Raw genomic sequence first — 23636 nt, forward strand, 5'->3', positions numbered from 1 at the left:
AAGCCACAGTATAGTAAGCATGTAGTTAGGAAAAATTAACCCATTGAGTAGATAACTGTCCAACAAGATGTAAACTGGTATACTATGATCCCACGTAGCACAGTAGTAAGGATATATTCATAAACACCTGCCGGTGACCAGTATCATAAAACATCCAATTCCATGGAACAGTAATAAAGTATCAGAGTGATATCCACATAAAGTAGGTCAACTGGAATAAACTCACATGGGATGAATGTCCACGATATGCAGTAAGTCCAATGTATCCAGTAATCCAGGGGTTAAGTGTGCCTCCGTCTGTAGATGAATGCCAGGAAAGAGAGAGGAGAAAAAACGGAGCACTACATCCAGTGCTGGCAAATCAGCAAATAAATCGTGTTTGTATTGGGTATACACTCGCGCCGCGTCATCCGGCGTGTTGACATCGCGTGTTCCGTGTCAAGTGACGTACCCGGAAGTGATGGCGAATGGCCCCTATGGCGTCGCAATCTTGTACAAATTGCACTCCAGATGGTAAGTGTGCATTCACTTTGATAAAGGGCTATTCATAGTCCGAAACGCGTTGGTGTTTTTTGTTTGTTATTTTGATCCATTAAACTAGCTTCAATTTTTATTATGGGAACGCATTCTTGTTGTTATTTGCTGATTTGCCAGCACTGGATGTAGTGCTCCGTTTTTTCTCCTCTCTCTTTCCTACCTAATTATAAGACCTGCTAAGGAACAGATGATTGTTATTATGTCCTGATATGTAAAACCATAGAATTCAACGAGGGTATACTTTCTTTTTCACACAACTGTATACAGCCGCGGCCCTTTTTATTCTAACACTTCACCGATATTGTCTGGTGACTTTTTCCGAATGCCATGCGCTTCGCCGCGTTCGTGCCGTATTCATGTCGCAATCATGCCGACGTCACCTGCGCTTGATCTGTTTAATGAGAATGTTTCGGATTTAATTGGTTGCAATTCTTCACGTATCCGCCAGGTGGCAGATATTCATGAATTGTAATGCGCATGCGCTTCAGTAATGTGTCGACTTGCAGGTGTTTAAAAAATACCACAGAGGTGCTTTGTGAATTGACCTTGGTACTGAAGAAGTTGTACAACATTGTATCTATTTAGGTGTTTCATATTAAAAACTAAATGCAAAGTGTCTGGTGTTCTATTCCATTGTCCAGAGAGGTCCAGAGATGAGTTCACCACTGCACTACGTGTTCCTAAAGTCCAACATAACGTACGCTTATTTAATATGGTCAGCAATTAGTTCAGCAGATGATAAGATGGCCACAGTTGGTCAAATTTATCAATATTTTATCGAAAATTATGACTTTTACAAATTTTCACCAGATTCTCTGGGTTGGAAGCGTGCGATAAGGAAAAACTTATGTATCGATCCGCGTTTGTTTCGTATTTCTCCTGCCCCCGGAGTCACAGGAGGAGGGTATTGGTGTGTTGCCCATGAATTTTCCAGTATCTTTGATCATAGAGAGTTCAAAAGGCGAAAGATCATGGTAAAATCAACTAAGAATCGTCAGTCCCAGGCAAGCAATGCGCCAGCGCCAGCACCGGCTTCCAATAACGGTCCGACCGTCTGTGAAAACCTGCTGACCGGCAACCCTTGCTGTCTGTCCCCGCCTGGATACCTGCAGCCCGATCAGGATTTCACGTACAGATACCAGCAAGCTTACATGTACCAAAGCGATTTCCAGCTTCATCAGCTGTCCACTACAGGTGTAGCAGGCCCGCTGTCACCTGTCAACTACGTGTATAATCAAGACTACGGGACTGGCAGTGGCTCGGAGCCAACCGAATGGCAAAGTCTATGGTGGGTACAGCTGCCGTATGAAATTATTTTTTTACCATATCAATATCAATGCACAGTAAAGCGATTCTCCTGTAATCAATCGCTTTGCTTATGGTTATTTGTAGTCACAATTCGCCAAAATGTAGTCCAGCAATATCATTGGCTGCGCAGCGTCTCCAGTTAGGCGCATGCGCATTGGAACCTTGTTGAAACGCATACAGTATGCGTCTCATCACATCTAGGCGCATGCGTGTACTGTATGTGAACAAGAGACGCCTCCCGAGAAAATAATTGTTGGGAGTGACCGAGGGGACTGCAGGGACTGACTGTGGGAACTTGTTTAGGGGACTGACTAGTATGAACTAAGCATTACAGTAATACTTTTATTTTTCTTCCTCAGAAAAGAAACTTTGTCATCGGGCTGAGAACGACAAATGGAGGGATTTCGATGGATAATATCACTTTTTGTAACGATGCTTGCACACTGCTGAATCTGAATCAGTGCCATTTTTATTGATTAGGATAGAATAACTGAGCTTTTTTACATACCGTACTGTACTGTGTAATAAACCTCAAAAATAAAAAGTATGCATTTATTCTGTACATGTATTACAGTGCAGTATGTGTGTTCTACTGTAATAATAATACAAATACCGATAATGCGTTTTAATACTGTTTTGATGTACTGTAATGCGCAGTAAGTAAAAAAACATTAATGGTGTACTGTAATTAAAAACATACAGGTATATTTTTTTTAAAAACAGCAATTTATTTTATTGGTGGGTGCAGTAAGTACAAATACTGCACCGACACACTTTATTCGAGCAAATACCCAGTATGTACCTGGCAGATACCTGGAATGCGCCGCTCCTCACCTCTGACAAGCCCCGTTGTGTTTGCCTTCCCAGCCTGGGTTCATGCCTGGCTGACGGGCGGCTGATCTGTTAAATGATAATGATTAGGATTTAATAGGCTGCAATGCTTCGCGTGTCTACCAGATGGCATAAATTCATGAATTGTAATGCAGTATATATATATATACTGTGCAGTATTGCAGCCAGCGGGAATAAAATGCTTCAATCCCTGCCTGGAAAATAACCCAATGCACTCGGGCAGAAAACAGTCACAAACCTCAATACACCCGGGTATACCCGAATTCGTGGGACTAGCCGAGCTCGAATAAAGTGTGTCGCCAGTGTACATTAATGGTGTCCAATACAGTAAAAACATTGACTGTATTCAGACTATCTACAACAATCAACATTATTTTTATTGGTGGAGTACTGTAAGTAAAAAAACATTAATGGTGTACTGTAATTAAAAACATACAGGTATATTTAAAATAACATATTAGAATACAATTTTATACAATGAACAAGTCAGAAATGAATCAACATTTTAACAGACGACCAATCACGAACCGAATTCGATCCCCAGCAGATTGTCCTTCCAGGGCCGATGCCTTGTATGCTGCAAAATGCCATTAATGGAGTTTCGCACGATTTTCATTAAAGGATCAGTAATTGAAAAATAGCGCCGTAATTCCTCTACAATAGTCTTTCTTAAATTTTCAGGAAGAGCCTTTTTCTCGCGATTCCCTTCGTAGTTCACATTGTGGGCCCACCCTAAGTACAATGAGTATAGCACGTGGTGCTTGAAAATTAACAAGGCATGCCTCTGGGGTATACGAGCACTTGCAAACCTGTACTTCTCCCTGAGTGGCAGGGGCAGCTCGCGAAGGATGATGTCGGGCACCGTCTCAATGCAAGCGTATGTGGGTTGGATTCTGGGAGCGGGTGTGCTTGTGGCGGCAGGCGAGGGTAGGTTGTCTGGGAGGATGCTTTCCTCCTGTCTTGGTCTCCTTGTCAGTGTTGCCTCCTGGCGTGGTTTTGACGGGGTTGTCATGACATCCTCGTCAACGGCATACATGAACACATTCTTCTGATGGAGGGGGTGCGCTTGGCGATGGAAGGTTGAAGGTCCCATTCATCCCATCCATGCCACCCTCCTGCTCCGGCGTCCGAGATACAGGGGCATGAACTCCGAGCAAATTATGTATCCCCGCTTTGTCAATCTCTATTTTATCCATCCGTTGATCCATCTTCTCCATCCGTTGATCCATCTTCTCCATCCGTTGATCTATATTTAACAAGGTCTCTAAAAGAAGATCTATCTTTACCAGCATAGAGTTCCCAGGGATATCGACACTTAACCCATTCAGCATGTGGTCTAACGAGCTGGATCTTGTGCATGGGGTGCTGTGGACATCTAGGTGGATGGGTGCATAAGAGGATGAGATGGGGGTTCCCTGGAGATAAGCGGCAGCGTCGTTGAGGAGTGATGGAGAAGGTACCCTGTGGATTTCCGGGAGAGAAGCGGCAGCGAGGAGTGATGGAGAAGGTGTCCTCTGGGTTTCCGGGAGAGAAGCGGCAGCGGCGGCGAGCAGTGATGGAGAAGGTGTCCTCTGGGTTTCCGGGAGAGAAGCGGCAGCGGCGGCGAGGAGTGATGGAGAAGGTGTCCTCTGGGTTTCCGGGAGAGAAGCGGCAGCGGCGGCAAGGAGTGATGGAGAAGGTGTCCTCTGGGTTTCCGGGAGAGAAGTGGCAGCGGCGGCGAGGGCTGATGCAGAAGGTGACCATTTGTTTTGCTTTGAGTGTACATCACCGAATTTCTTCTTGACATAATAAGGCTTCTTTAAAGCCTTACATGTAGCTTTTGGAGTCGTCAGAAGGTTTTCTTTATTAGCCTTAGCCTTTCGCTTTGGCCTTGGCTTGGAAACGGCTGCCGCCTTCCGCTTTTTCTGCATGACAGGCACGGCAGAGGCGAGTGGGTTCCTGCGTCCGTAGAATCGGGGTTGATCCATGGAAGCAGATGGTACAATGCAGTATCTGGACAAGGGCAAGTTCAGATACAGATCATCGAGTGGGAGGCTATGCAATGTGTGTCACCTTTTATGCATGGCGACGAGGTGCAGGTGTTAAAAGTGGGTGTATTCTAATGTGACTCATTAAAGTATAAATACACCATTAATTTTGTGGATTCACTGCACATTGAATACACAGACTAAACATTGAATATACATTCTTATGCTTGTATTTCTTTCAACACGCAGCGATGCCTGTTAAAAAGATTTTTAAGGATCTCAGCATGAGAATAAAGGAGATGTATACGAGGACAATGAATTGCGGATATTCAACGCAGGCGAAGTACTTCTGGCCTCGTTGTGCCAGCAGCAACCGTGAGCTATTATGCCCACAGTAAGACCAAAAAAGTAAAGAGGACACCAACGGTAACTACCGCGTAAGTACTGTACTGTATCTATCTATTTTTACTGTTATCGCTGTATATTTATATAACTCTATTCTATACAGTATCTATTTTTATTGTTATTGCTGTATATTTATACAGTATAACTATTCTATTAAAGTAATATCTATATTTGGCCATACTGTAGGCCTGAGCATAAATGTACCTGTACTTGAGGCCTACTGTAACGTATTGTTGTTTTTCCTTTAAACTGTAGGGAGACAACTGTTCTGGTTGACAGAATAAGTGAAGAGAATGATAAGAAGAGTGCCTTGAGGGTCAAAGACACTCTGCAGAAAAATCACAATCTAACCGTATCAGAGACCAGCATTAAGAAGATGAGATGCAGAATTGGATGGAAATATGGACGTGTGAGGTTAGTACTGGACAGTACAGGAGGTGAAAAGTGTGGTTTGATAAACTGGACTGTACCTATAAAATGATTCCTTGTCATTACAGAGCGTACCCTATGATAACGGATGTCAACAAGATAAAGAGAGTGGTCCAGGCACGGATCGAGTGGCGAAATTTTTCAGGATTGCATCTTTACTGACGAGTCTACTGTATCTCTGGAGAGATTTGCCACCCTTGCATTCCACAAAAAAGGACGCATATCTATGAGCCTCGTCCAAAACACCTAGTGAAGATGCATGTGTGGGGTGCCATCTCTAGGCCTGGACCAGGATGCATCATCATCTTTGATGGTACAGTATAATAATGCACAAAGTCACATGCTGTAGTCTTAAGCACTGTACTGTACTACTGTAGTGTGCATTATTTTGAGCACTTTCTTTTCTTGTTACAGGAATCATGAATAAAGCTTTTTTCCAAGAGCAAATAGTGCCTGAGATTGTGGAATACATCACACGTGAATTCCCAGATGGTCACCGTTTCTACCAGGACAACGATCCGAAGCCCACCGCGTCAACTGCGCATATTCTTGCCTGCGGTATCAACTGGGTGAAGACGCCAACGGAGTAAGTACGGTAACCATGTCTCATTTTTTCACACTGTTTACTGTGCATCTCTTTAACTAATTCTCCTTTTTTTCCCCCTCCAATGACAGATCGCCAGACTTCAATCCTATCGAAATGGTCTGGCATCAGCTGAAGGACCATATCCGAAAAGTCGTGAAACCCTGAAAAAAGGATGAGTTGGCGAATGGCATACTGAGTTTTGGGAACGATGTGCTCACCGGGGAACGCTGTAATAAATATATCGACCATATTGCAACTGTGTTGCCCATTGTGATAGAGCTTAATGGGCAAGCATCAGGAAGGTAGTATGGTATAGTACTGTACTGTAGTATTGTAAGTACAGACACACCAAGTACAGCATGATACAGGTAAGTATGGCACAGATTGTTTTACAGTATACAGCATGCACAATTACTGCACTAATTTTTAATTTTTAGAGAGAGCTGGCTGCACTACCAATCTTGTTACAAAGTATTTTACAGTACAGTAGTTCCAGTATACAGTAGTTTGACAATAGTAACTGCATACAGTAGTCCAATATGGAGTAGTTATATTGTACACAATGCAATTATATGCACTTAACTGCACTAATTTTTTCTTTCCTTTTCAGAGACAGCTGGCTGCACTACAAAATAACGGGTGGGGGGACGGGGTATCATTTGTAAATTGTGTGAACTGTGTGTATAGTGTATCTACAGTCATGATTTACACAAAACCCCACCTCTCAATGAACTACAGAATGCAATGTGGCCATGACGAACAAGATAGAGAGTAAAAATTTGTATTACTGTTTTTATTATTATAAATGTGCATTATTCATGATTATTTGTATTTTTCATTCTTCCATGATTATGCACCGGCCCTCAAATTTCAACTGACAGAAGAACTACAGTACACTACTGTATGTGTACAAAGAAGATAAACACTGAAAATGATTATTTGTATTTTTTATTCCTGATAAAATAAAATAAATATTTCATTACATTCACATTTTTTCCTTTGAACTTTAAATTCACTGTGAATGTGTGTGTGTGTGGGGGGGGATTCTTCAAGAAGGCTTACATTTTTATTCATTGGTTACAATCTTATTCATTGGTTACATAATCAGATAACATATTCAATTCGAGAAGGGTTTATCACAAGTGCGCATGCGTTACCGTAAACAACGCCTCAAAGGGTTGGGGGGTGGGGGTGTCATCATAATGGATTAGCATGAGGAAATAGCCAAGCATTTGAAAATGATTGTGAAGTTATACACGCATGTGCATTAATCATCAACTAGGTCCCATCCCAAAGAGGATTACAGACGAGGCCACGACTATCCTAAATCTTGCTTTAAACTAGCCGTAAAGGATGAGAAGAAAAGAAAGCGCACACCTCCTGGTGCAAATAAAGTTTTACTAGGTTAAAATCACAAAAAAAAAATCAATCAACAATACACTCACAAACATCCGGTCAGTTTAGGCAGTATGTGGTAATCCACAGATGCGTGCTGGAGTTGTGCAGGGTTGTCTTTGCGTGGGGATACTATGCCACTGCTACAGCGCGTCCACTGCCTGCTTCCGCCCCCCCAGGGGTTGGAGTGCCCTTCCATGTCACGTGACGGCTTCAGACTGCGTCACCACGTGATCTCCTCAAGCTCCCCCTCCTCCGTAGGGCGTCGCAACAGCGCGGCACTTCAGGGATGGTCTCACCACAGCCCGGTCTAACAAAGTCAGCCCGGTCTAACAAAGTCAGCCCGCTCCCTGTCTTCTCCCTCACAAAGTTCAGTACTACTTCAGTTCCTACCAGCCGTGTTACATTCAGGTTACATTGTGCTGGACTAGTTTGAGGCAAGTTTGAGGCATTTCTGCATTGACTAACGACCCATAGGATTTACACAGCAGGGGTCCCTGGCAGTCCCATTCAGTTTGAATGGGACTGCCAGGGACCCCTCTGTTAATCTGATGGGTCATTAATCAATGCAGAAATGCTGGGGCTAGTTTAAGGCACGTTTAAGGCATGTATTCAGGCTGTTCCTGGGTCTTTTTGGTGATTGCCACTGGTTTGTTTTAGAATAGTCGTGGCCTCATCTGAACACGCAGGCGGAGAGATGTGACGCTCGGCTCGGGACGATTAAAAGCACAAAGCCAAGCTTTTGAAAATGAATGGTTTTCGAGAGGTGTCGATAAGAAGTTGAAATCCTTGAGCCTTGTGTGTGTCTGCTGGGGGGAGGGGGGTAAAGCAGCATGAAGGATTAGCAGTACTGTAGTGTAGTTCAAAGACATATTTTCAACAGGTCATAATAATGTTTTGATCCCCAGACCCCCAAATCAATAAAAATTACATAAAGCATGTGAATGACCAGTGTAACATTAAAAATCTACAGTACCGATAGAATATCAGAATAACAAGAATTTTTATGCAGGCACACGTCTGGAAACAAAACATAAAACAAACAAAAAATTTTTTTTTTCCAGACTTTAACTTCCACATGATTGTGAAGTTATACACGCATGCGCATTAATCTTCAACTAGGTCCCTTCCCAAAGAGGATTACACGCAGGTGCTGAAATGTGACACCAGGCTCTGTATGTTATACACGCAGGAATGTGATGACAGGTTCGGGATGATTGAAGCCAGAAAGCCATCTGGCTGGGAGAGGTGTACTGAACTGTAGATAAGAAATTGAAATAGTACTTTAGCCGTGTGTGTGCGGGGGTGAGAGGGAGAGCGCTGTATGCGCCGAAATGTGATACTGTAACACGCCTCTGCGTTTCAACAATGTTCAAATGAGACATACAGTACTGTACGGTACACGCATATTACTGTATAAAAAGAGTATGAAAACAAGTAAAAGTACTGATTACAAAATAATACAGTACTGTATAGAAATGTGATAATTTTATATTCGAAGAAGACGCGACGCTATATTTTTGTAATACTGTATACTGTAAATCCTACATTTTACAAATACTGCGCGCACACAGACATAATGCATTAGACATCCATTAAACTTATTAGACTTTTAAGACAACAGCTCGCGAACGCCCACCTGTGTTTTTAGACGGTATTGCAGTATAGCGGACAGCGCTAAAAATCCGAGCGCTAACATACCGGAAAGCGCTAAGGAAAAACAGAAAATATACCGCATCTGGCCGCGGTTAGCAGAGCGCCGCGGATCCGGCCGCATTAGGATAAAGGCGGCCGCAGCTGTATATATGTAAAATAGATTTTTTTTTTGTTTTAAATGTAATTAAATTCCTTAGTGACCACATATGGAAGATTTAACAAGTATTGCAGTGCCACATCAACAAACAATAAGAAAAGTATGTGCGCCCAGGAACCCCTTTTATCGGTGGAAATAGCCCTGAAAGAGATGAATCCGATATTTTCTTCTTTTTTTGCTGAAATAAAAAACACATTCGCTTTGCACATACAGTACATGCATTACACCATCTCATCGCTTATAGTGAGACAGTCATAATAAGACCTCATTATTGGATTTCACCCTCTATTATGCACAAAAGATAAAAGATGATTGGGGTAAATGAAGCAATATTCATCCAGTATCCTGGCAACATTATGTTGCTCAAGTTTAGACAGTGTAGGGAAGAAATGCCTGAGAGGACTGCTAAATGACTCCCATATCTTAATCTCTGAAAGACAAAATAAGTGTACAATATTTTATCTGCATAGCGGACAACATTTATGCCATCCAAAATGTTAATAATAGAACCATTTGGAGTTGATTACTGACTGATTTCATTAATTAGGGTGAATGATTTCTTCGGATATGGTTCCTTAGCCCAGGGATGCTCAACTCCAGTCCTTAACCCCCCTCCCCCCACCCAACAGGTCAGGTTTTCATGATATCCCTACTTCAGCACAAGTGGCTCAATCAGTGGCTCAGTCTTTGACTGAGTACCCGTGTGAGCCTCTGATTGAGTACCTGTGTGAGCCTCTGATTGAGTACCTGTGTGAGCCTCTGATTGAGTACCTGTGTGAGCCTCTGATTGAGTACCTGTGTGAGCCTCTGATTGAGTACCTGTGTGAGCCTCTGATTGAGTACCTGTGTGAGCCTCTGATTGAGTACCTGTGTGAGCCTCTGATTGAGTACCTGTGTGAGCATCTGATTGAGTACCTGTGTGAGCCTCTGATTGAGCCACCAATGCTAAAGCTGGGATATCATGAAAACCTGACCTGTTGGGGCGAGGGCCTTGAGGACCGGAGTTGAGCACCCCTGCCTTAACCAATGAGCAGTGTATTTGACAAAAAATGTTCCGTTTACCACGTGCACCTATGTTCGGAACAAAACAAGGAGGAAAAAAACAAGGTTTCAGTTGTAAAGAAAATCAGAATAAATTAAAGAACTCTTTTCTTGCATACAGATGTAGTTACAGGGCCGCAGATAGAGGGGGGAGAGCCGGGACAAGTGTGCCGGGCCCAGTGGCTACAATGGGCTCGGTCAGTCTGCGCTGGAAGTTCGGCATGACCAGAGGTCAGGTTCAACTTCTGCGTCAAGCTGTCAGACCTCTGGTAGATGCCAGGCCCAGGCTCTCCCAAGCTGCTGCGGGCCTCCTGCCGGGACTGCCTCTCTCCGGCGTCAGAAGCTCTCCAGGCAGGAGAGAGGCCCGGCGCGGGGGACAGGGAGATGGCCGGCAATAGTTGGGGAAAGCCAGGGCACGGCACGGGAGAGAGGCAGGGCCCAGTGGCAACCAGAGACCCGAGACCATCCCCATGGTAAGTGTCTGCTGTATGTATGGGTTGGGGCAGGGTGGTAGTGTTGTATGTATTGGGGCATGGGGAAGTAGTATTGTATGTATTTGAGAATGTGGGGTAGTGTTGTAGGTATTTAGGGTTGGGGGCAGTGATGTATGTATTTGGGACTCGGGGGGGTAGTTTTGTATGTATTTGGGAATGGGGGTTACTGTTGTACGTATTTAGGTTTGTGATGTATGTATTTGGGGATGGGGGAGTAGTTCTGTATGTATTTGGGACTCAGGGGGGCAGTGTTGTATGTATTTGGGAAACTTTAGTTCTGGGCCCTGGGAAATCTGTCGGCGGCCCTGGTAGGCTTTACTCTTGTGGGATATGTTGGGATATGTTCTATATGTTCTGCGTTATGACTGCCATTGAATCCTATAGAAACTCAGTGATACTCTGAGTTATAAGGGGATGTGTTGTGTTGTCTGGGGGAACAATGAGGCCGACTAGATCTGTAATATTATCAGTATTGCATATTAAATGCATATCGCCTGGAAAGTCTTAGTAAGAAATTTCACCTCCCAAAAGCAGGCAAACTTAGCTTTTTTGGAGGGAAGGAAGTATGCAAATAAAAAATATGTAAGCATTATTCAAAATAGTTTTGCATATTTTCCAGGTGAACTTATTTGTGGGCATAAGCAGGCCTACCAACAGGGCCCTGGCCAAGGTGTTGAGGAGAGTGGGTTGGGGGAAGGGGTTTTGCTGGAGATGGTGATGAGCAGGGGGTGGAGGGGACGCTGTGACACTGAAACTTCGGGAAAGGCAGGCCCTGAACAGCAGGCTGGCTGTTCCCCCTATTGGCAGCCGCACATATAAGCCCCTTTTTTTTGCCTACCTTGGGGGGGAGGGAGCAGTGTTACATTCCTGGCTATGACCTTCAGTGTGATATCCAACAAGCAGGCACTAATAAGGCAACAAGAGTATCCAGATGGAATGTTTTTCCATGCAATCTTGATGCATAGTTAATTCTTAAGGAATATTGTGAAAATACCAGATTTTTTTTATTGTATCCAATTGTAAAAATCTAAGTGCTGAGTATTTTATTTATTTTTAAGTACTTGGATTTCTGAAAAGCTGTACGGTGTAAATATAGTTTTAAAAGGAAACAGAAAACAGTAACATAAGTTTTGTGTTTGCTTTTTTTTAATAGACTAGACTTTGAGTTTCAAGTCTGTCCATCATGCATACTGTATCATATATTGCAGATACCCAGAACCCCTTCCAGGTTTCTATGGTCGCAAAGGGGTTAAACAATGCTAATAATGTAAAAAGTACTTCATTGCAAATTTCATCACCGAATGCTAGGGGGTCCAAATTAAGTGTACCCACGTGTTCGTGAGTTTTTACTAATGACAATAAGTTAACAAAGAAATGACAAAAATCCCATGTATAGATCTTCCTATAAACCGTTTCAGATCACTTAGCATATACCATGTCACTCCATTAGTGCATTCCATGTTTGTTAGCGGTAATATTTACAATGTGGCCTAGAAACTACAGCCATCTGCAAAGCTGGCAATGGCTGGTGTCATTTATAATACAGAGAAAGAAAAAAGACCACTCACAGTTGGGATGAGTAAACTTGCCACTGGTGCTGATGCCATCGGAGAATGACAGGTATTGCATGGGGATGGTCTCGGGCCTCTGGTTGCCACTGGGCCCTGCCTCTCTCCTGTGCCGGGCCCTGGCTGTCCCCAAATGCAGAGAAGAAGAGAAGGCAGCCGTCCCATGGACCGTTTTCGGGGGCTGAAAAGTCGATCCATAACCCCCGAAAAATGTCCATGTGAGTACCGCCTTCTCTCTACATTTGACAATACTGTGCATTTATCTCAGCAACAGCAGAAACTGATCTGCATCTCTTAAAGTTGGGGGCCATCAAGAAGCAGTATTGTTACAGACAAACTCACACAAAAAAGTTCAGCACCCTCACCTCTGGCAAGTATGAATTTTCATAGTATATTCCTTGCACCAAGTCACCTATGGAACTAGACACCAGCTCTACGACCTGAAGAAAAGAAAAAAAAAAAGGGGGGGGAAAGCCATTTTAGTTTATTTTGTAGAATATAAAACAAGACACAGACACGAAGATGAATGCCTGGTGTTAGACCATTTATAATTCTTATCGGATTTTTGTCTGTGACGCACCAGTTTCTTGAATGGTTAATACAATTTACTTTACACTATTTTATGAGGTTACGTCTTGCATCTGTATACTGTATATAGAGAGATACTTAAAGCGTTGCTATAAACACGCTCAATACAAGTGTAAAGGAAAGGGAGATCATGGTTTAAATGTAAAACAACTAACAAACTAGATATACATTGATATATGGCCTATGTTTAATGTCACCTTCAATATATCATCATAATAGAAGAATGACAAACATGCTTTCTCACACAAAAAAGTGGATAGCCTGAACAATTCATTGATTTTAATTCAGTTGACATAGGTTTCGGCTTTGAATCATCTTAGAACTGGCTACCAATCTGCTTACCTGAATTTCATCTGAATTCAAGCAAAAGACAACTCTCGAACGGGAAAATAAGACAACTGTATAAAGTTTGCTCCGTAATGAAGTATTTTAAAGTTTACAAATTGTGTTCATCTTGGGCTTCCACTGTGAAAGACTAAAAGTATACTGTGATAGTCCTACAGACATAGCAGAGGATGTACAGTGGTAAGTTAAAGAAATGGCACGATTCCTACATGCAAACAGAGAGATCGTGGAAATCGGACTTTGATGAAATATGTAGTGTTAACAGTGGCATGGGATCACTGTCCGTGTCAAAGCTATTGCAGAGTAACACAAGACCTAGAAAAAAGATAAGCCACTGCTATCTGCACACACAAGAGCAGAGAGGGCAATATAAATAAGTGCTGAACGCAATAATAAAAATTCCTCCAGGCAACTCCATCTGTTTTAATATGAAGACAAGGGGTATTCTTTGCTGCTGGGAGAAGTCAGCCATCTGAAGATCATTTGCTGCCTTCTGCCATCTCTCTAAATGGTACCATACCACATCCCTTATCTGTTCTGCAGCACTGATCTGTCAAAGTGTATCCACTTCCAAGCAGTGTTTATTAGCAGAAGCAGATTTCAACATTACAACATTAAGGCAGTCTCTTTTTATAATGTCAAACAGCTAAGTACGATGATACTATTTACGCAGACAATAAGTTTGCATGCAGTCCAATCCCAATGAAATATGTTTCCCAACTGGAAGCTTGTACAATTGAGATAATATGTATACTGTGAATCCATCAACTTGTGAAGAGACTCAGACCTCTCTGTATTGCCAAACTTTTCTTCTGTTTGAGGGACACCTGTAAAGCTATTTTGCCATAGCTTTTTTATAATGAATTTCCATGTCTTTTGTTTCCCAATACAAATTGAGAGCGATATTGTATTGGCCGTAATAATTTTGGAAATAAAGAGACTACACTGGTAAAAAAAAGGCTGCCCTTTTAAGCTTTGAGGGCTTGACCTCTGACCTCCTGAGTTCAGAGGCGGGAGTCAGCGAGCCCGACTTGGGACAATGTGGTGGTAAGTCATTAAGCTGCTCTAGTATACTGTATGCCTATTTATTTCAATAGCCTTACTGTCATTTTTGGTAAATGATGCCCTAGGAGTCCGATAACTCTTCCATGAAACAGCTGTCCTTCCGTGTAAATCAAGACTTGGCACTAAGCAAGGTCCAAAGGTCAAACAATGCTTTCTCATTCGAATTCAGCAAAGTATCATTTGTTTTTCCGTTTATAATGGTGCAGCGAGTTAATCTCCCTTTGCCCATAAAATCTTCTTATCTAGTAGCATATTGCCTCTCATTCTTCAGGTGAATAAATGCAACCCGAGCATGCTTCTTGCCAGGAAATTACAGTAAATAGCTAATATTTTCCACCTGGCAAACTCCTAAACGGCCTCACATAGCATGAGACGTCTTTATATATTTATTTCCATAGTCTCTGGATATCTGAAGGTCAACTCGAGTACTTCCTTCTGCAGCCACGTCATAACCCAAATATATTCTAATACAAACTCACGCCCTCAAAAGGCAGATTTAGTTATGTTGGTTATGAGGACTGAACAATGTTGTACTTTGGTTGAGACAGTACTACATTATATATATATTTATATGGGGGGCTATACATGGATAAATATGATTGGGCTGCAGACTGTAGATTCATGACTTTGCAATGACACGGTACATCAGGAAATATATAACTGTCCATACATAGTAAAGGGAAAGACTATTTACATCTACGTCCCTCACTGCAAGAAAATGAGACCCTGACGAATGATAGTGTATGTCTGCAAAATACACCGAACGTATATATGTCTCTCTGAGACGAATGAAGGACGAGCTGTGTCCTCACGGATTTCAGCTATAACTGTATGATGTGATCACTGGATGGCAGACTTGGTTTGGCAGCACGTTATGGCTATGTCTAGCCTATTCAAATCAAGTGCAGCACAGTCCTGGCATGTCAGCTGCATCAAATGGTATGATGGCAGCATAGTAATTAGTGTTTTCGAAGCCAGTGAAATGCTTCATTGCATTGGTGAATTTCCAGATAAGACTTGAAGGTATTGTGAAAGCTTGTATCCAAAAAGTGAAGTAAATATAGAAACGTAATGCAAATATATAGAAGGTAGATATGGGTTATACACTCTTTAACCAAGTTAAGTTAGAGCAACCCATCGCATTAAACGCACCTTATAAAAGGACCGTTAACAGGCCAACAAGAACTAATGCCCAATGTAAACCTGCGTATAGCATCATGTTCAACTGTGAGATAAACAAAAATAGGACAAAGAAAAATGATAAAACTATGGTTGACTGCAAATTCAATGCAGCAATTTCAAACAAGCATAGCTTCAGGCTACCCCTTCAGCTGCTTTCAAAGTTTTCTTTTCTTGAATGTTTAATTTCCTATGTATGCACTTCTGAGGACATCCGATCCTCAGTCTTTGCTTCCTATAACTCTGCCTAGTTCTGATTGAATTAAAGGATTTTGTTTCAGTCTTTATCATTCTTGTAATTGAAGACATCAGGCTGAAGGATGTAGCCCTAAATAACCCTATACTTCTCAGTATCGCAGTCCGCCTTTATTTGATAATAAAACTTCCTAAAGACCTATTGTGTTTCAGTTATTCGCCTGTAGATTTTTTTTTCCCTGACCCCTCTTTTTTTAACCCTACACAGCAGTGATTATCACAGCACTGCATAAAAACATCGGACCAGTTAAATCACCCTTTCCCACATTGGGAAACATCACTCAATTTGAATGTAGCATTTACTGAGAAACCATTCTTACATATTTTATGCGTGAGTTAAATTACAAATACATATTAGATATAGCCTTTTCCTTAATCACGTTGATCTGTCATGTGCCAACTCTAGTTTAGCCCGCCCCAAAGACTAGTAATAGGATACATACTGTAGGAAATATTGCAGAAATATGAGTAGTGCAGAAACTAAAAGGACAATGTACCTACAGTGTTACCACATGTGTTGAGTTATTTAACTGGGGACCACAGGAAAAAAAAGGGGGGCCCCCCCTCTTTTTTCCCCAAAAGGTATCAGATAAGCACCCGTTCCCAAATCCTAGAGGATTGGGTATCGCCAATAGGTCTACAAGAGGCTGAAACCAAATGCCAAGCATCAGATTGTATTACAGTTTATACAAGCAGCATCCCGAGATTATTCTGATGGCTGAGACACATAATATAGATCAATCACTCACTAAAAAAATCTTATGGTTTGTGAAGCGGTCTGAGCCCTGAGACCGGTACTGGTAATATGAAGAGGAATTTACAAAGACACAGAGACCCGCTGTAAATGTCAAAGTGATAGTATGAACTTTTAACAATGCATCTAGCTGTGGGTATCCAGCCCCTTTTCTCCCTCAGCTGAAACATAAGACACGGCACAGATTCTGTTCCTTCTTTATACAAACTACCAGGCGGTTGCAGTCGGAGGATTTTCAAATGAAAGAAGTTTCATTAAAATGATCTCCGTTATAACGTCACAGAACAGAAAGGCAAATAATAATCTTATTTTTCAGCGACATCAGCCAAACTAATTCATCTTCACTGTCCTATCATTTAAATTCCCTGTACCACTGACCTTTATTATGGTACAAGTTGAGTTAAATCCACTGGTTTTGGAGAGGGGCAAGTGTTTACAACAATGAAGTAAGGCTATCAACGTCCAAGTTTCTTACTCCTGAACTTTGCATGTTACTTCTCAATCAGCTCAGTATTTGAGGATAATGGTTTTCCATAAGCAGGTCAGTGCACGAGGCTTGGGACTCTGTTAACCCTTCCCCTGCTGAGGCCAATAAACCGTGCCTCACTTAACTAAGTTACAGCGGTGACTTTCTGGGCCAGTAGCAATGAAGAAGAAAGAAATGTCCAGAATCTACAAAAGACCTCAGAACTCTATTTTCTGCCGTTAAAAACCATACATGTTGTCATTTCTATTTCCCCACGAGTACAGTCATTGTTCTCTTAAATAAGAAATCTCATTTAACGGGGCAATCCTGGTTTGACAAAAAAATGTTGAAAGCCACTGCAAATGCAAATGTCTTCCTTACGCCAATGTAATCGTACCTAGAGCAAACGTTTAGCTGTTTCGCTCTCTGGGACAACGTAGAGAAGAGTACCAGGACCTCTGGATGGGAGACGGGAGTTTTCACAAATGTTTACCAACCAATAGCAGTGTCATTTGTAACGTTTGATGTCATAATAAAAAAATAAAGATTCTAGACGCCAACCATAAAATTTTTTTATATACTTTTAATGTTAAATTGTATGGTTTACACAACAACTTGAAACTTGGTCGATATGTAACGACATTTGGTTATTCATTTTATGGAATATTGCTGTGTTGTGAGCATGATGTGCTTTCCTCTACTACTAGCTGAGGAAAACCATGGACATGAACTTCTAGGTATCCATCCCTATGGGAAATACAAGATAAAACCAGGACTGACAGCATAGAATAAGGAACAAGCACAGCAGAAGACACCTACAAGCTGTGTCCGGTGCAGCATTGGTGTGGGCGGTTTGTTCAGGTTTCACTCTTATGTTTTATTATACTCTTCATTACACTGTGCTCATTTGCATGGCATTTCCCAGAATCCCTGGCTGCAGTAAAAGCATTGTTTGCTAAGCGATAACGGGAAAAGACAATGTTGCAGACCTGTCCGAGACATGCAAATGTCCCCACAAGTGTTTTTTTTATTTACTGTACGGTGGAGGGTTTTTGACACTTTTTTTACCCACCGCAACTTTTTAAATGTCTGATTATATTCTTCAGAACAAGAAACGATAGCCACCTGGCTCAATGCCATCTAAACATATAATACTTTACAGTAAATAAAACAACACACACATACTAAGTTATATTTGGGGTTTTAGATTATATTCCATTTTGGGCATCTCAACTGTATTTAGCATTAGTCTAGCAGTGGGTCTGTTAATTATTGTATTTCACAGAAAATAAAAGCAACATCCACAAACATAGGTATCCTACGTTAAAAAAAGAATTAGAAATGAAAAGGCACATCATGTACAGAGAACACCATCAATGTTTTAGGTACAATACTTAACGCTTTGGTGAACGCCTTGATGTATAATTTTATGTGCAAGGCATTTTAGCAATAAGTGAATTAATTACAGCATGGTTGCCATATTACATGGTAGATGATGAGGTTGAAAAAAGACATATGTCCATCGAGTTCAACCTATGTTATATTTAGACGACAGATACTCATCCTATATTTGTATTTACAGTATATTGAGCCAGAGGAAGGCAAACACAAAAACATTATCCAATGCTGTCTCAAAGGGAAAAATACATTTCTTCCTGACTCTGTTAATGGCAATCAGATTCTCCCTGGATCAACTTATTTCCAATGTTTAGTTATTTGGTATTTCCCTGTATACTTATCCTTTCTAAAGGGATCTCTAACCTTTTCTTAAAGATATCTATTGTATCTGCCATCACATTCTCCATGGGAAATGAATTCCACATTTTAACTTTCCTTACAGTAAAGTACCCTTTCCTTTGTTGCTGGTGAAATCACCTTCCTCCAACCTTAAGGGATGTCCTTTTGAAAGCGCCTTGTATTGTTCCTGAATATATATGTATATAGTTATTATATCCCCTATTACATGCCTCTTTTCTAATTTAAACAAATCTCATTAAGTCAGATTTTCCATCACGTTTATTAATTTGGTGGCTCCAAACCATGTGACAGGGGAACCATGTAACTGTGGCAGGAGCGTTCCTATTCGACAGCCGGGGAGGAGCTCCTGCTCCGGTCACATGGTTCCCCAGCTCCCACCGGCATCAGCTGTGATGTGTTCCGCTGCTCCCGCCGGCTGAACAAGGACTTCTTCTGCTGCCACCGCCACCAGGATTTCTGCCGCTGCTCCCATGATGTCACCGCGGTCCTCCTCACCCTCCACAGCTGTCTTTGACACCCTCTGTCACCAGCTGCAGGTAAGTGTATGCTACCCGGCCGGGTACATTTTAGGACTCGGTACAACACTAGTTTATACACCCTATTATTTCAATATAATAAGCAAAACACAATCTACTTTCAAAGCTACAGTCTCCATTTTAAAGCCTGTCTTGGCCTTTTCGAGTGGTTGTAAGAGACTCAGAACAATTAATTCTGTAATGCTTCCAAATTCTAGACTTATTACATATTGCATACAAATTATGGAAATGAAAAATCCCACATTGTGCTGAAAAAAAGTAGCCTACCTAGATTTTGAGTATTCAAGCTACATTAGCCAAGGGTAATTCTGTCAATTTGCAAATGATCCGAGAGAAAGAAAACAATTTGCATCTGCTATGAAAGATGCCTAAATCGGCTCCCCGTCTGCAATAAATAGCAACAAATTGATTTGTGGATCAAATCAGTCAAAGTTGGACAGCACTAAATTGATATAGATGATATCTTTACCTTGTGGTTACTACTCCATATAGACTTGTGTCAATATAACTGTCATTTAACAACTGACAGATGGCATTGACAAAACGGAGTTGAAGAGGTTTGTAACACCAGCAAACCTTTGCCTTCCTGTTACATTCAATGAGCAACAGGAGGCACAAATCTTGAAGAGGATATGAAATACTGTATGGCCAAATATCAACAATTACAGAAAGCATTTGCAGAAGTGTATTCACCCAAAGCTTCCATCTGCAAATAAATCAATTGTTGTTTCCAGCCGGACACAGACATTTTATCCCTGTTTAGATGGTTAGAACCTGCACCCCGTGTTTCATTTTGAAGACTGCTTCATTTTAGACTTCATTTTCACTGTTCGTGAAATCAAAGTGATGCTTTATTTCATTTAATTTGCTTATAAGTCTCGATCTTATATACAGTGTAGTTGCGTTTACAAAAAAAAATTAGCCAATATTGCCAAGTAATTGCAAAGTAATTAGGTGGAACATGTGAGCTGCTGTTTTCTAACCACTGGAACGTGGGAGTGACGAGCGACATGCCCCCCTCTCCCCTTAAAAAATGGAGCATGTAAACACTGACAATAATGCTTTTTATTATTAGCACATATACCACTAGTAACATATTCACTACTGTAGGACTGCCAGAATCAATGGAATTCTGCATAGTGTAATACTGCTAAATCCTAAATACATAGAAGCAAAATACTATCTCCCATCACCTTCTGCATTCATCCACTGTCTAACCACGATTTTATTTGAACACTTATTATGAATAACTTATCTTGCTCTAACTACATAGGTTGAAAATAATAGTGCACAGAAAAGAGTAAATAAAACTGAAGATTGAAGTATCAATTTAGGAAGTGGTAATTTCTGATAGGTGGGAACAGCAATCACTTTGTATACTCCCCGAAAACACCAAAAATTACAAGCTAATAGAAAATGCAACGTGTCCTAAATGACTTTGAGGGCACGTTGCAGCATTAATGACAAGTGTCACAATGATATAGTAATAAACATGACATTTGCCTGGCAGTAACATGGTACTGTATCAGCATGCTTAGGACATTCAGCAATAAAAATTAGTAGTGTATAAAGCTTTAGTCGGGCTCTTCTGCAATAATAGAGCTGTTCTGGTCACCAGAATATAAAGACACATAGCAAGGTATGATAAATTATACAGTAAAGACGTAAAATAAATAGCCTAGTAAAAGTAAACCATGTGAGGGTTTTATGAATTAACATTGTTATAAAATAAAGGGAAAAAATGTTTGGATGCTATTTTGGTTAAAAAATAAAGGATAAAAGGGGGTGTGGGGGGGGAACGCCTGTCTGAAGAAGGGACTTTAGTTGTCCTGAAAGCGTGCTCATCTTTTAGATCGTTAGATGGCTATTTTTCACCTTTCTAATGGTGACCCTGCGGCGGCCATGCTTGTATTTTTTATATACATTAAATCTCTTGTTACTTGAGAACCAAGGAGCCCCCCGGAGTACAGGAGACCACGGATCAGCTCAAAGGGACGTCATTTAAAGCAGCAGTTCAAGCTGCTGTTTAAAAAAAAAATGCCCATTCAATATGTGCATCAATACAATCTACACACTTACAAGTAATTAGCTAAGTTGCCAATTGATCTGCGAAGATTCGGCTCGGGCGTTCACTAAATCACTGTCAGTGCAGCAGAAGAGTACCCAAGATGCAACGTGTGGAAGATCATGCGACCAGGCAGGCACTAGATACAATTGGTGCTCTGCTAGAGAGAGGGCAAAAGGGGTCTGCCAGAGCCTGTCTCAGAAGAAGGGGATGTGACTCTGTAAATGGTTGCTACAGAAACAAAAATGCTTCCTACATTAGAATACATTAAAAAGGTCTTTAAAAAGTTTTTTTTTTAAATGCTACAAGTATTTTCTCATAGTACAGAACTGATTTATTAAAAAAAAAAAAAAAAAACACGTAGGATATTGCCTGAACTGCAGCTTTAATGGGAAGCAATTTCAAGAGAAGAGAAGGGAAAGACTGCTCTAGGAAAACGTCTAATGATTTTGTCATGGTCTCCTAGATATCCTGCTCCCAGCCTTAGTTCCTTTCTCTGTCCACCTAGTGTGCTGCTGTTTTCCGTCTGCTCTGGGGTTCCTCTGTCTGTCTCCTCTTGGTGCTCCTGTCCTCTGTCCTTAAAAGTTTGCAATTCCTCCCTTGCCTTTATTTTGTGTCCAGACTGCCTCTGCCCTCATCCGTTTCTGCTTGATTCTGTATTGAGTCCAGTACTTATTAAAGGCACTTACCTATGATCTGGCTTGTCCCCGTTTGTTCCCTAATCCCCGTCTCAGTTCCTGCTCCCCTGCTCCTGCCTTCCTGTTGCCGACACCTGCCTGGACCCCGACGATCCTGCTTGCTCCCTGACACCGAACCCTGCTTGTGACCCCCGACGATCCTGCTTACACCCTGACACCGAACCCTGCTTGTGACCCAAACAATCCATGCCTGCTCCCCGCTGTTCCGGCCACCGAGGTCCTACCCGCTCCAGGAGTCTCCCTCGTGACAGATTTACAGGAGGAAAGTGGTAAACCGAGAGACCAATTAGTAAAAAGTTACAATAGTCAAGACAGGAGTGTATGAAAGTGTGTGCATTACAGGGTTAGCTGTAAAATGACAGAGGAAGTGCCGGGATATAACAATCTCACGGAAGAATAAACAACAATGTTTAGACTAAGCATGAACACAACACAAGAAAGAGGGAAGAACTAAATGTAACGCCAAAGTAAGATGCTCTGACCACCAGATAGGTTTTTGTTATTTATTGTGAAGGGAGTATGTGTTCCGGCTTCATTAAATGCATAAGGAGTTCAGTTTTGGTAAGTTAGAGACAGTGGATGACCATCTAGAAGCCGAGTCCCCAATGGTTGTCAACAAGGTTTTTAAGATTTTTCTAATTAACACAGCCATAATTATCACTCAAACAGCTTGATTAGGCCTGTATTGCCCTGAAAACCGGGTCCGTTAGTAGTCCTCTCATAAGTGAAATTGAGCACATCTGGTCTTAAAGGTTTAATTCAACAGGACAGAGGGGGTGCAAACGGACAGGGGGGGGTTAAACGGACAGGGGGGGCGCAAACAGACAGGGGGGGTAAACGGACAGGGGGGGGGCAAACGGACAGGGGGGGGGGCAAACGGACAGGGGGGGGCAAACGGACAGGGGGGGGCAAACGGACAGGGGGGGGCAAATGGACAGGGGGGCAAATGGACATTGGGGCAAACGGAGTGCTGCTGGGTGGTGTGGGGGGGCAAACGGAGTGCTGCTGGGTGGTGTGGGGGGGCAAATGGAGTGCTGCTGGGTGGTGTGGGGGGGCAAACGGAGTGCTGCTGTGTGGTGGTGGGGGGGGGCAAACAGAGTGCTGCTGTGTGGTGGTGGGGGGGAAAACTGAGTGGTGTGGGGGGAGAAGGGAGAGAGAGAGAGAAGGGAGAGAGAGAGGGGGGGGAGAAGGGAGAGAGAGGGGGAGAAGGGAGAGAGAGGGGGAGAAGGGAGAGAGATAGGGGGAAGAAGGGGGAGAGAGAGAGGGGGGAGAAGGGAGAGAGAGAAGAAGGGTGAGAGAGAGGGGAGAGAAAGCAAGGGGGGAGAGAGAGGGCGGGGGGGGAGGCAGGGGAGAGAGAGCGCAGGGGGGGCAGGGAGAGAGAGCGCAGGGGGGGTGAGAGAATGCAGGGGGGGCGGGGAGAGAGCACAGGGGGGTGGGAGAGAGGGGGGATGGCCGGGAGAGAGAGGGGGGCCGGGAGAGAGATCATGGGTGGGGGGGGCAGGGGAGAGAGAGAGTGCAGGGGGGTGAGGGAG

General features: G+C 42.4%; 1 protein-coding gene across 4 annotated transcripts in view; it reads right to left on the bottom strand.

The window, feature by feature from the left end:
- PDSS2 (decaprenyl diphosphate synthase subunit 2) overlaps positions 1–23636 on the bottom strand; it is a 202436-nt gene that overhangs the window by 34654 nt on the left and 144146 nt on the right. For 3 of the 4 annotated variants that reach the window (XM_075597559.1, XM_075597556.1, XM_075597557.1), the window contains one exon: positions 12761–12835. The exons of the other annotated variant lie outside the window; for it this stretch is intronic. In XM_075597559.1, the coding sequence (XP_075453674.1) occupies positions 12761–12835 (75 nt within the window). The remainder of the gene's footprint in view (positions 1–12760; positions 12836–23636) is intronic. 4 annotated transcript variants of the gene reach the window in all.

This window comes from Ascaphus truei, chromosome 4 (genome assembly GCF_040206685.1).
Source record: "Ascaphus truei isolate aAscTru1 chromosome 4, aAscTru1.hap1, whole genome shotgun sequence".
Classification (NCBI taxonomy): Eukaryota; Metazoa; Chordata; class Amphibia; order Anura; family Ascaphidae; genus Ascaphus; species Ascaphus truei.